At 45.8% G+C, this 14,764-nt stretch overlaps 1 protein-coding gene across 4 annotated transcripts in view; it reads right to left on the bottom strand.

Annotated features, from left to right (window-relative positions):
• Nucleotides 1-14,764, bottom strand: part of SYN3 (synapsin III) — a 569,184-nt gene that overhangs the window by 487,223 nt on the left and 67,197 nt on the right. For all 4 annotated transcript variants that reach the window (XM_030816170.1, XM_030816172.1, XM_003258123.4 and 1 more), the window contains exon 3: nt 3,312-3,369. In XM_030816170.1, coding sequence (XP_030672030.1) covers nt 3,312-3,369 — 58 coding nt within the window. The remainder of the gene's footprint in view (nt 1-3,311; nt 3,370-14,764) is intronic.

Raw genomic sequence — 14,764 nt, 5'->3', positions numbered from 1 at the left:
TGCTGAGATAAAAGGAGAAAATTTAAACATGCCCCTGGGATTTCCACAAGTGGGATGAGGCAGGGTGAGCTCAGCTGGCAACCAAGTATTTACCAGATGGTTTATGGAAAACCCAGATTTTTGAGGGGAGATTAAGAAGTGGTAGCCGCGCGTGGTGGCCTGTAATCTCAGCACTTAGGGAGGCTGAGGCGGGCAGATCATGAGGTCAAGAGATCGAGACCATCCTGGCCAACATGGCGAAACCCCATCTCTACTAAAAATACAAAAATTATCTGGATGTGGTGGCAGGTGCTTGTAGTCCCAGCTACTCCGGAGGCTGAGGCAGGAGAACCACTTGAACCCGGGAGGCGGAGGTTGCAGTGAGCTGAGATTGCACCACTGCACTCCAGCCTGGCGACAGGGTGAGACTGTCTCAAAAAAAAAAAAAAAAAAAAAGAAGTGGTGACTTATCGCCCTTGGAAACTGACAAGCAGCCTGGAATCTGTAGAATCTATCAGTTATTCATCCTGCAAATATTTTCTTCAATTCTCTTTTGTGCCAGGCCCAGTGCTACTTAGGGTAAGATCCAAACAGTCATAGTCTCTACCCTCATGCAAATCATCCCACTCAAAATGGATGGCTAGAAACTCAGATAAGGGTCAGGAGGAAAAAGTTGAGGAGCTATGAAAGGGAATAACCAGGTTACCTGATTTAAATCTGGAAAGACTCAGAGAGGGAGTCTTTGAGGAAAGGATTGTAAAGCTAACACTTCAAAGAACCTAATTTGCTTTTTGAGGAAGATCACTCTAGCTTAAGGATGAAGAATACATTGGAGATGGGTGGAAAACATGAAGTTCTGAGGCTGTTGATGAGGAAGACTGGACGAGAGTTGAGGGTGGTCCAGCCAAGGATCTAAGTGATGGGGATGAAGGGAGAAGTGGAGGGACTAGGAAATATCAGATGCGGAGTCAGCAGGGTCCAGTCATTGAATGGGTGCAGTGGTACAGGGAGAGGGACACATCTGGGAGCCAGAGCAGGTTTCTGGCTAAGGTGAAAGGTAGATGGCCACACTCTTCACTGAGAGAGAGAATCAGGGAGTAGGGTGGGCGCAGGGGAACATGATGTGTCCTGTTTTGGAGAACCACACCGCACTCCCTGTCACTCCATACCCTGTACTTCTGGTCTCCTTATCTTTGCTCACACTGCCTCCTCCATTCACATGCTCTTCACGCCACCATCTCCACTTGTTGACATCCTATCCATCCTTTGATCTATTTCAAACACCACTCCCTCCTCGAGGCCACATCTGAGTCTTTCAGTTGACTGTGACCTCTGCTGCCAGGAGCGCTAAGTTGGGACCTCTCATCCCTGACTTCTACCTGTAAGTTCAAATCCCAGCTTCACTGCATTCTTACTAGCTGTGTGACCTGCCTGAGCAATTTATTAAGCTCTCTGATCCCAAGTTTCCTCAGCAACAGGCATACTGTGTGGATTGAATGAGTTATTGCATGGAAAACACTTAATATGGCATCTAGCAAATAGTAAATGTTCAATAAAAGTGTGCTACCATCATCAATGTTACTGTTCTGTAGGCCAGGTGTGGTGGCTCACGCCTGTAATTTCAGAACTTTGGGAGGCCAAGGCAGGCCGATCATTTGAGGTCAGAGTTTGAGACTAGCCTGACCAACATGGTGAAACTCCATCTGTACTAAAAATACAAAAAAATAATAATAATTAGCCGGGCATGGTGGCACATGCCTGCAGTCCCAGCTACTCAGGAGGCTGAGGCAGAAGAGTCACTTGAACTCGCGAGGCAGAGGTTGCAGTTCACTCCACTGCACTCTAGCCTGGGCAAAAGAGTGAGACTCCATCTCAAAAAAAAAAAAGAAAAAGAAAGAAAGAAAAAGAAAAGAAAAGACTTAGCTCACCTCTCCTCCTAGACCACAGGCATTTGGAGACTGGGCCTCTTCTTCTATATACTCGCTCTCCACATATTAGCTAGCTAGCGTAGTGACTAATGACAAATATTTGCAAAATGAACAAAAATAACCTGCTCTCTGCCATGGAAGGAAAACCAGTAGACGTTGGGTTGACTCGAAAGCCACAGAATCAAATTGAAATTCAAAGTGTAGGTGTTTTAACATTAAGCCAACTCAGTTTGATGCTTAGAAGACCTTTCTGTTTCTCTGACACAGTAAGCTAAAAAAGTGCAGGGAGAAGAACAGTCATGCCCCCCTATTTTAAAAATTGTATTTTGAAATCATTTTTACAGCAAGGACCTTGTCTATGTTATTTACTGTTTGCCTTTGATGAGGAGGAGGAGGAGTAGGAAGAGGATAAAGAATAATGATGTTGATGATAAATGGGTAACATTTACTAAGTGCCCAGTATGTGCCAGGTACTGTTCTGAGCACTTTTCATGGACTATTCGTTTGATCCTCACAGTACCCTATGAACACAGGCTGATGCTATTATTGCCCCAGTTGGACAGATGAAGAAATTGAACTGGAGAGAGTGTTAAGTATTGCTCAACCAAGGTCACAAGGTTAGTAAGGGGTGGTGTTGGATTCAAACCTGGAGTATGGCTCCAGAGCCCATGCTCAAATGTGCCCTCCTAAGGCTGAGCACAGTGTTTGGCAGAGAGGAGGTCCTCGCTGAACGAATAGGAGAAAGCTTTGATCTGGAGCCAGGAGACCACACGTTCTATTCCTGATTCTGCCACTGCCTCCCTACACAGCCCTAAACAAATCTGTGTTTCTTTCCACATAAAATGAGGGACCTGGATATTGATATTAATAGCAATAGCAAGAGATAGTATTTGCGATTCTGATCCCTTCTGAGGTTTTAAATAATTTAATCCCCACAATGATATAAGGAACTCGAGGCAGAGACAGATTAAGCCACCTACCCAAAACCTAGAAAACAAGATAGGCAGGAATCAAGGCCCTTCATTATGTTCCTAAACTATGCTCTCTAGCCCAGGTGGCTGCAAGGAGATGCCCCAGGGGCCGAAAGGAGCGGTATGGAACAGACAGATGTTGGGCTCCACCTGCCCATTTCCATCAGAGCAGCTCTACGTGTCTCTCTTTTGTAGAATGAGTTCCTATTTGACATTTCCCTTGAAGAAAGGGTCTCTGCTAAAACACAAAAGGTTGGAAACCACTGGCCCACATAATTCTGAAATTTATTGAGACTCCCAAGTATAAGCTCGGACATTTCTGGTAATCTTAGCTCATTACGACCACATAAGATGGGGACCAAGATTGCATGTAAGAACAGCCCAGCGGCAGAAAAGGTCAGATGACAGTGCTAAAGACACAGCTCCCACCTACCTGCTCCACTCGAATCTCAATCTCTCCATTCACCTTCTTCCCATGGAAATACTTCGACCTGTAAAGGGGAAGAAATCAGCTGAGTAAGGATGCAGGCTGTTTTACTCTTTTCTCCCTTCTCCCAAAGGCCTTACCCCAGAGGTGCATACTGAGACACATCCTCGGCCATCCTACTGTCTCCTCCCACCTTCACTGCTGATTTTCTCAGTCTTTTTTTTTTTTTCTTTTGAGACGGAGTTTCACTCTTGTTGCCTAGGCTAGAGTGCAATGGCCTAGTCTCGGCTCACTGCAACCTCTACCTCCCAGGTTCAAGCGATTCTCCTGCCTCAGCCTCCCGAGTAGCTGGGATTACAGGCGCCCGCCATCACATCCGGCTAGTTTTGTATTTTTAGTAGAGATGGGGTTTCTCCATGTTGGTCAGGCTGGTCTCGAACTCCTGACCTCAGGCAATCCACCCACCTCGGCCTCCCAAAGTGCTGGGATTACAGGCATGAGCCACCGCGCCCAGCCAATTTTCTCATGCTTTATAGGTGGTGTGTGGTAGAGGGGAGATGGTGGATAAGAAGATTGGAGGCTCAAGTTCTAGTTCTGTCATGTCACTTGACTTCCCTGCATCTCAGTTTTAGTGTCTGGTAAAATAATGATATTAATAATTTTGCTACAGGCTCGGCGCTGTGGCTCACACCTGTAATCCCAGCACTTTGGGATGCCGAGGCAGGTGGATTGCCTGAGGTCAGGAGTTCGAGACCAGCCTGACCAACATGGAGAAACCCCATCTCTACTAAAAATAAAAAATTAGCCAGGTGTGGTGGCACATGCCTGTAATCCCAGCTATCCAGGAGGCTGAGGCAGGAGAATCACTTGAACCCGGGAGGCGGAAGTTGCGGTGAGCTGAGATCATGCCACTGCAGTCCAGCTGGGCAACAAGAGCGAAACTCAGTCTCAAACAATAATAATAATAATAATTGTGCTACATATTTCTAACGGTTACTTTGAGGATTAAATAAGAAAAAGGATCCCACATAAAAAGGTTTGAAATGATGGCTATGCTAACTATCCTAATCTAATCATTATACATTACATGTATCACAACACCAATACGTACCCCATAAATATGTAAATTATTATGTATCGATTTTAAAAGAATTAAAGGATGTTTATAGTGTTTTATCCATATTTCTCTTAAATTCATGATTTTCATCGTGTTATCTTCACATACGTGTTAATCCCGTCTCCCCTACCCTTTGAAGGCAAAACCACACATGGTTTATCTTGGTATCCTCCAACCCTCCAATTTAGTCTTCAGAAATATGTTGAATGTATAAAAGAATGATGATTGCTAGAAAGTGTGTAATTTAAAGACTTTAGAAAATACAGTTTTGTTTGATCCAGTTTCATTCTCAAGTATATGTCTGTGTTCTTTTAACATTAAAAATGTTATGGCATTTTAACTCTTAACAAAAATCAATGTTTTAGTGATGCCCATTATCCAAATCTTCTAACTATCCAAAAAAGAGAATCCTACATAAATAAATAATGCAGTATTGTTTTATTGAGTTATACCTATGTACCCCATATACTCCACCAAAGACTTACTGATCTATCCAGTCTCACCCATTTCTCTATTTTTCTATTTGTCTAATAAAGCAGTCCCCATTTGTTCCTTTGTCTATCTGCCATCCGTCCGTCCGTCCTTCCTTCCTTCCACAGACTTCCTTCTACATCCCTGCCTCTGTCTTCCCCATCATCAGTACGTGACATCCCTATCTACCCATTGCTTAGACATCATCCCTATACTCACTGATTCTACATTTTAATTATTTCTCAAATTCATTTACCTGGTGATTTTTCTCCATAAGCACCCTAATCCTGACCTATGATTCATCTCTATACTGAGAGTCTCTTCATATTGTTTTCATACTATTTATTACAACAATAATTAATTATAATTAGTAACTGTGTTTAACGTCTGTGTACCACTAAACTATACCACAGCTCCTTGAGGTCAGAAATAACCTATTGTATTCATCATTTTCTTCCTAACACCTACCAGAGTGCTTAACACATGGTAGGAAATTGATTAATATTTGTTGAATGAATACATGAGTGAATGGACTGATGAAAAAACACTTGTTGAGTATCAACTCTTGTGCTAGAAACTCTGCTATAGAGTTTAACCTACAGCCTTTCTCATTAACGCTCACAACCACCACCACGAAGTAGATATCATTATTTCCAACTTACAGATGCAGAAACTGAAACCCAGAGAGACAAAATATTTTGCCTAAGGGATTTAAACCCAGGACTTCTAATTCCATATCTGTACTTTTGCTCAACTCTGAAAAATAGCAGTGAAAATTGGGGTCTTTATGGGTTTGGATATAGTCTCACAAAAAGTAACAAAAGTTTCCATTTTCTCTTTTTGATTATTGGTATGATGACACTAATAGTTCTTGGTGACTTGCTGTGAACTAAGCATTGTGTTAAGCATTTCCATAAACCTTCTCTGGGACGGAGACAGCTCTTTGCTTCCTAATACTCATTCTCCCCTTTTCCCACAGTAAAAGAGTTGACAGATTTGTACATAAAAATGTGTACCCCAACTCTCCCATCAGCTGGATGCAGCCACATGATTGATTTCTAATGGATAATTTTTTAAGCATTAAACAACCTTCTTAGTCTCCTATTCTTTTCCTTGGAAGATGGATGTCATCACCCATTTTTTTTCAGCCTTCCATTTGTGAAAGAATCCTTTCTACAAATTCACTAACTGCTTCAGCCTGTCTGCTTCCAAAGTCTCTCTACCTACTCTTAGCTGATGCTGGTGGAGTTAATCTCTTCCCAAAACTGACTGACAGCTCTGATATTAGCACCACTTTTTCTTACATCCTGATGGGCTTAGATGTCAACTAGGCGGTAGTTTAGTAGGAAAGGAATTATTAGTATGACTCAAAAGCAAGATTTTGATTTTTTTTTCTCTCAGCAATGGTTTTCAAATAAATACCTGTGTGGAGAGTCTCATGCAAAGAGAATCTTTCCATACAGTTTGTGAATTTTATCATGAATCCTTAAAGGCAGTATCAGCAAATTCCAGACACCAGGACAGGCCCATGTCTAGTATTTGCAGCACCTGGGGCAAAGTGACAAATGGAAACCTATGTGTCATATGTCTAATATTTAAAATTGAAAAAATCAAGCCAGCAAACATTTAAATAAAAGATAGCTGTCCACTGGGCGTGGTGGCTCATGCCTGTAATCCCAGCACTTTGGGAGGCCGAGGCAGGCGGATCACAAGGACAGGAGTTCAAGTCCAGCCTGGCCAACATAGTGAAACCCCATCTCTACTAAAAATACAAAAAATTAGCCAGGAGTGGTGGCAGGCACCTGTAATTCCAGCTACTCGGGAGGCTGAGGCAGGAGAATCTCTTGAACCTGGGAGGTGGAAGTTGCAGTGAGCCAAGATTGCGCCATTGTACTCCAACCTGGGCGACAAGAATGAAACTCCATCTCAAAAAAAAAAAAAAAGAAAAGAAAAGAAAAAAAGAAAAAAGAAAAAAAGACGTCTGTCTCCCTTCCTTGGCAGATACAACTTCATAATGACCTTAAAGACTCAGAATGTAAACTTCTCAGAATTCTTTGCACTATACCCAGCACATGGCAGCATAAGGATTGCTAGCTCTTGGTTCTCAGACCTCACCCAAGATCTTCCTTAATTCCCCACCCACTCTCCTCTGTCCTGCACCACTGAGGCACCCGGTGCGGGTATGTGGATTGCCCAGACCACGTGGCCAAGCTTCATCTACTCCCCTCCCCAAATGGTTGTCCTTTGGCCACCCCTTGGAAGATTGACCAAGGAATTGGCCTATATAGGCCCTGAAGTTGGGTTAAGGTCCCTTTGAGGAGGGAATTCTAGAGTTTGGGTACCCAGGGCAGGGCCTAAGAGTGCAATTTGCAGGGTCTTGGTGGGAACATCCCCTCAGTCCTAACTCCTCTGCCTGTCAAGAGAGGTGTGGCTAATAAGGACCAGAGCAGGATCCAAGGTAGGCATCCTTCATGGATTTAAAAGTCATTTGCTTTTAAATCCAAGCTCCAAATTTAAAAGAAGTACTGGGTGGGCCTGGGACCGGGAATGGTAACCTATGATTATGATCACCAGCATACTGGAAAAAAAAACATGGATTTGCAATCACACAGACTTGGGCAAAATCTTAGCTCTACTACTCACCAACCATGTGTTCTAAGACAAGACACTTAGCCCTCTGGGTCTCAGTTTCCTCATTTGTCAAGTGGTGATAGTAACCACCAGGGAAGGGTGTGGTGAGAAAGTCACATAATCCTCTATGCAACAAGGCAGTAAAGTGCAATGGCTTCAGGGCAGACAGCCTGGATAGGACCCCAACTCCTCCACTCCCTTGTGCAAGCTTGGGTAAGCCAACCTCTGAATGCCTTAGTTTCCACACCTAGGAAATGAGGATAATAATAGTAGCCACCTCCCACGGTTGTTATGAGGATTAAATGAAACAAGACATACAAAGCACTGAGAATAGCTCCTGGCACATAGTAAGCTCCAAAGTATGTAGCCGACAGCCTCAAACAGAATCCACAAGAGCAAAGAGCTATTGAGTGTTTACCCTGTGCCTAGTGGGTGCTGCATGCCATGGACCCACAAATAAACAAAACAATCTTACCGTGTTGGGGGTTACGAAGCAGAATTATGACCCCCCTTGCTTTGATCTGTCTCATAGGTATAAGGAGTGATGGCTGGTGATGGGGACAAAGAGGTAGCCTTGGCCTATAAGGACAGCCAGACCCTTCACATCCTTCCTCCTATTTGACCCTCATGCCAACCCTGAGGGGTTGGGCAAGGATTGCTCCCCACATGTTCCAGATGGAGAAGTCTCTGCTCAAAGTCACACGAGTGATCTGGGTACCCAAACTCTAGAGGGAAGAATTTCCAGCCTTTCCTGGAGACACTAAGTGGTCTTTCAGACTTTTTGGATCCAGTCCAGAGCCCTGGCGTCCTTCATGATCTGGACCCTGCTGACTGGGGGTCTGCTTCCCCTCTGGTGTGCTGTCTATTTCATGGTTGCATCCAAATTCCTGCGCATCTCTAAATACTCCCTGTGCTGTCATGCCTCTGAGCCTCTGCACAGGCCATCCCCTCTGCTTGGCACTTCCTTGACTGTCTCTTTCTCATGTTTCAAGATCCTATGAGTATATCTACTCTGTTGAGTTTTCCTTGACAGCACCCCCTTCCCTGGCTGGGCTGAGCGTTCTCCTGTGGTTCCTACAGCATGCTGCACTTACAACCATTCCAGCCCTTACCACTCCACGTTGTCATTACACATCACTTAGCTGCCCCCTGCCCCCCAAACATCTAGTCTGTGAGCTCCTGGAAACCAGAAACTGAGTCTCCATGCTCACTGTGTCTCCAGTATCCAGCACGATGAGCTAGGGCACAGGACAACAGGCTTAACAAATGTTCGCTGACCAGGTAAGGAGATACTGTCTGTAGGCCAGCCTTTCCTGGAGACACTTGACTGCCATCTACTGGCATACCATTGTAATACATTTACAGATCTACAGCCACTGCGATGAGGGGGTGCGTACGAGGCCAACCTGCGCAACAGGCATTCCTCGACTTGATTCTAACCTGGAACCCGAAGCACTTTGCACTACACCAATACCACCCAAGCAGCTGTGGTCTTGATGAGACCTCACCTTCCCAGGAGAAACATTTGTTTTGCCCATCTCTGGAATGTTTACTGCAGGGCCTGGCAGACGGACTGGGGCTGAAGCTGAGGGTCAGAGAGTCCATCCCCCCGCCTGGCTGCAAGTCAGAAGTCTGTCTCCTGATGGGCCACACAGACTGCTGCCTCCTTGCCGGGGGCTCATTCAGGCTTGAGCCGCCTCTGAACAGTTCTGTCTGGCAGAGGGAAGGGTAGAGATGGTCTGGAATTCTAGATGGCTTTGGGGGCTGGGGTTGCTGCCTCCGTAATTGACTGGCTGTTTGACCTCAGGCAAAATGGATGGACCCGCTGTGCCTAAGGGCTCTGTCTCTCACGGCTGCCTCCTCCTCACGCCCTAATATGTTCAATCTCATAACGAGCTCCCTGAATACCTCAGCCAATCAATCAAGTCCTTGGCCTGGGGAAGAAGGTGGGGGGGAGCTCTGGATTCCACGAAGATTCTGTCTCTGGGTGGTCTCATATTTTACTGCCACATCTGAGGCCCCAGGAAGAAGAATATTATAAAACTGGTTCTGCCTGGGGTGGAAAATCCCTACTTGGGGGAGGTGGGAAGTGTGTATGAGAGAGATTGATGAGGAATGGGTACGGGGCTCTTTGTGGCTGCAGCAGGGGCAGAAGAAGGGGAATTCATACAAACAGGATCTGTGTTCAAACAGGACTTTTTTCCAATAAATTGATCCTGTATGTAGCGTTAACGCAGCCAGGGCTTGGTGATGTCCTTCCAAGGAAGAGAGGTCAGGAATGTCCTGTCCCAGGGACAGCTGTCTCTCCGCAGGTCACCCCCACTGGGGGTGGGGTGGAGATAGAGAAAGAGATTTTCATGTTTCTGATGCAACATGTCAGTTGCTGATTTGTGGCCCAGGCAGAAGCAGGGAAGACAACCAATGGGCCGTGCAGAAAATGGTTGAAGGCAAAACACTCAGACTTTGCCAGTTAGCAAGAGAGTCACGTGGCAGGCTGGATGGGCAGAGGTGTGGCAGAAGAAAGACCTTGGAACACAGAGGGACCCAAGATCTGATTCTAGCTCCATTATTTTCTCCTGAGAACAGCTCACCCTCCTGGCACCTTCCCATTGCCAGATGGAGGAACCCTCCCACCCCAAACGATGGTACAGCCTCTCAGTCCTCCATGCAATTAGCAAGGTCCAATGAACTAGGAAAGGAAGGAATGCTTTAAGAGTGATGAGACTCCCTATACCTGTATCAGGATCTGTGGAGGCAAAAAACTGAGACATAACAGGGCCCTGAGCCAGAGGATGTGACAAATGATCCCCACCTTTTGCCTCTGAGAACAATAGAGAAGGAGATTTTTGTGGGCAGGATCTGATCACAATTCACATCACTTATTCACTCCCTCATTCAATCACTATTTATTGAGCCTTATGTGGACTAGGCACCACACCAGGCATAGGAGTAGATATAGCAGATACAGTGGCAGATGTAGTCCTTGTTCTTGGAGAGCTTACATGCTTATTGAAAAGACAAAAAATAAATAAATAAACATATAAAAAGAATGAGTACTATGAATGAAATGCATGACCAATGGAATTGAGGATAAGATGTGGGGTGCAGGGGAGATTGGACTTCAGTTGGTAGAAAAGGCTTCTTTGAAAGACACTGAGGCTGGGGACAGTGGCTTATGCCTGTAATCCCAACACTTTGGGAGGCTGAGGCGAGCGGATCATGAGGTCAAGAGATCGAGACCATCCTGGCCAACATGGTACTAAAAATACAAAAATTAGCAGGGCATGGTGGTGTATGCCTGTAATCCCAGCTACTTGGGAGGCTGAGGCAGGAGAATCGCTTGAACCCGGGAGGTGGAGGTTGCAGTGAGCCACGATCTTGCCACTGCACTCCAGTCTGGCAACGGAGCGAGACTCTGTCTCAAATAATAATAATAATAATAATAATAATAATAATAATAATAAAATAGTAATAGTAATAATAATTTAAAAATAAACAGATAAAAAGAAGAGTACTATGAATAAAATGCACAACCAATGTGACTGAGGATAAGATGTCGGGTGCAGGGGAAATTGGACTTCAGTTGATAGAAAAGGCTTCTTTCAAAGATACTGAGCATACACAGATAGACCACCTACTATGTGCCAGAGTCTGCAGGCTTTAAGGAAACAAGCGCAAAGACAACATAGCTAGCTCTTGGTCTCAGGGGGCTTACTACCTAATGGGAGGGACAGACACAAAAATAGAAAATGACCACACAGAGCATTCACACAAATATTCCCCTCAGCCTACAGAAAAAGCAGCCAACTCAGTCTGAAGGTCAGGGGTCACTTTCCTGAGGTCACCGTCCATCCATCCATCCAATGTTTGGTACCTAGTCTTTGCCAGGGCTGCAAAAATGAGTGCAGCAGGATCTGGATGTGTGTGTCTGCCAAAAGGACATGGGCAAGGGCAAAGGAGGTAGGTACACCCTGGGGGCACCCAGGAGAGAGGCAAATGTTCCTGGGTGTGTCCTTTAATGTACAACAGGCACAGAGCAGAAGACCTGGGTTTGAATGGGCAGCTCTGGCACCTGCCGCCTGATTTTGGACCAGCCTCTGCTTCCTCTTCCGTAGATGGGGATAAGAAGATCTAGTCACAGGGTTGTCAACAGGATTATATGAAGACACAGATTTAAGGGCCTCTGTAACCTGCCAAGAATGTACTAGCAAGTGGGCTGCTCCCCGGTGGGCTGCAGGGGTAGAACTTGATCTCCCCAGGTAAGGAAGTGCGTGAGCACCACTAGCCTTGCAGACAAGCCCAGGTCCCTTTCAGCTATTTATTTCCTAGTGCTGCCTCAGGCCAGTGTCAGCCTTCCTGAATCTTGGTTTCCTTAACTGTAAAAATGAGGACATTACTACATCTGCTGTAAGGACCCCATGAATGATACCCCTGAGACATGGCAGGTGTTTAACTAATGTTCATCTCTTTCCCTCCTGTGCATCAACATGATGGGTGGAGGGTCGAGGTTAGCTGGGTATGTCCCTGAGAACATGACAGGTCATTTTCTCTCTCCAAGAGGAGGTAAATGGCAGCATCTGCCTTGCTCTAAATGAAACCCTGCTTGGTGTCGAGCATGATGGAGACCTTCTCTGTCTAATCCCTGGGAGCTCCCTTCCTCTCCAGCATAGGCCTTTAGGGTAAATAAAGTCATCAGGGCCAGGCACGGTGGCTTACGCCTGTAACCCCAGCACTTCGGGAGGCCGAGGCGGGTGGATCACCTGAGGTCAGGAGTTCAAGACCAGCGTGGCCAACATGGTGAAACCCCGTGTCTACTAAAAATACAAAAATTAGCCAGGCATGGTGGCATGCGCCTGTAATCCCAGCTACTCAGGAGGCTGAGGCAGGAAAAATGCATGAACCCAGGAGGTGGAGGTTGCAGTGAGCCAAGATCAAGCCATTGCACTCCAGCCTGCGTGACAGAGTGAGACTCCATCTTCAAAAAAAAAAAGAAAAAGTCATCAAACACCCACTCCCTGTGACTGCAGAGGACAGGCTAGAATGTCACCGCCCAGTCTCTACCCTTCTCCTCTCTAAAGACACACCACTATGTCACCCTCATTCCTACAGATGTCTGCAAGTTCACAATCTTCATACCACAGAAAGGGTTAACGTTTGGAAGGCTACATCATGCCTTCAGCAAACACTTATTGAGCATCTACTAAGGGCCCAACTGGGGAAATCCCCACAGGAAAGGTAATATACTAAAAAGTAATTCATACCAAGGTGCAAGTGACTAACATCTGATCATTCCAGAAAAGGGTTTTTGATGGCATAAGGAGGATAAGGGGATCACGGGGATATTGTGTGTCTTGTTTGGCAAGGGAATGTGGAGCCTGTCAAGGTGAAAAGTGCAGAGCACCGAAAGAGAGGCTAAGAGCATTTATTATCCATTCGTCCACCTAACTACCCATCCATGAATCCATCCATGAATCCAACCATCCATCCACCCATCCAACCACATATTCATCCATCCATGCATCCATGCATCCATCCATCCATCCATCCCCCCACCTACCCACCCATCTACCCATCCATCCACACATTCGCCCATCCATCCACATATCCATCTATCTAGGACATACTATATTCTCAGCACTGTGCTAGATAGGCCCTTGAAATTGCACTGAACAAAACAGCCCCCTTGCCATCCTGGTTTTTACTGTCTAGCCAGGAGATAGTCCCAGAAGAGGAACTAGACCAAATAGTTACTCTGACTTTTGTCTTCTTTATCAGAAGTTGCCAACTAGTAGACCTCATAGAACCCACAGTCTTGTTTTGTTGCACTTAAATTGTATACTTTTAAAATAGAACATTCGCTGGCAAGGTGACTCACACCTGTAATCTCAGTACTTTGGGAGGCTGAGGTGGGTGGATCACTTGAGGTGAGGAGTTTGAAACCAGCCTGGCCAATATAGCGAAACCCCATCTCTACTAAAAATACAAAAAAAAATTGTCCGGGCACAGTGGCTCACACCTGTAATCCCAGCACTTTGGGAGACCAAGGTGGGCAGATCACAAGGTCAAGAGATCAAGTCCATCCTGGCCAACATAGTGAAACCTTATCTCTACTAAAAAAACACAAAAAATATTAGCTGGACGTGGTGCCTGTAGTCCCAGCTACTCAGGAGGCTGAGGCAGGAGAATTGCTTGAACCCAGGAGGTGGAGGTTGCAGTGAGCCGAGGTAGTGCCACTGCACTCCAGCCTGGGTGACAGAGTGAGACTCCATCTCAAAAAAAGAAAAAAAAAAATTAGCCGGACATGGTGGTGCACACTACCGGGGAAGCTGAGGCAGGAGAATAGCTTGAACTCGGGAGGCAGAGGTTGCAGTGAGCTGAGCTTGCACCACTGCACTCCAGCCTGGGTAACAGAGTGAGACTCCATCTCAAAATAAATAAATAAATAAATAAATAAATAAATAAATAAATAATAATAGAACATTCATATAAAAATTTGGATTTCTGACTTCCTGAAAATCAATAACTCGACAACACCAGGCCCTTATTCCCACATGGTAAAAACTGGCTGCGGGGCCTGCAGCTGCTGCCTCAGAGGAGGCATCGGTTCTCACGCCCAACACAGTTCCCAGTGCTCCCTGTCATCTCTATGCAGCCGAAGCCAAGTGGCAGATATCATCTGTCACAGAGCCTATGCTGCTGTTTTTCTTATAGCAGGGAAATATTTCTCTATGCCTGTGCTTTTTCCTACCACCTGTCCCTTCACTCACAGACTGATTTGTCCCCTCTGAGCAGCTGCACAGACAACCCCTAATTTCGCTAAGCCTATTCTGAAGATGGCAATTAGCTCAGTGCAAATCTTCAGGAAACCCGCACTCCTGTCCCTTCTGCAAACCCAGGGCAGGAAGTCAGGAAAATGGAAATGAAGCACCATCCCTTCTCCTGCCACCACAGATGGCCTCTCTCCTGTCGAAGATGCATGTCCCAGGCAGGCCTCCACAGGCCCCAGGGCTTCCTAGACATTCTGTAATGAGGCTGGCATCTGCCCAGAGCCCTGCCTCCCCCAGGGTAAGGCTGTAACTCAGGCAGAAACCTACTTCACTCCAGGAGTAGCTATTGCTCAAGAAGACCCGTGCATCCGAGGGACTCTTTGGAAAAAAGGTCACTTGGAGGGCCTGGGTCAGAAAACCAGGTTGTGGAGGATAAAACACGACTCACAAGTGAAATGCTGAAACTCCTCGGG

The sequence above is a fragment of the Nomascus leucogenys genome, chromosome 7b, assembly GCF_006542625.1.
Source record: "Nomascus leucogenys isolate Asia chromosome 7b, Asia_NLE_v1, whole genome shotgun sequence".
Taxonomy (NCBI): Eukaryota; Metazoa; Chordata; class Mammalia; order Primates; family Hylobatidae; genus Nomascus; species Nomascus leucogenys.
The sequence above is the reverse complement of the archived record's forward strand: the minus strand, read 5'-3'. Positions and strand labels throughout refer to the sequence as shown.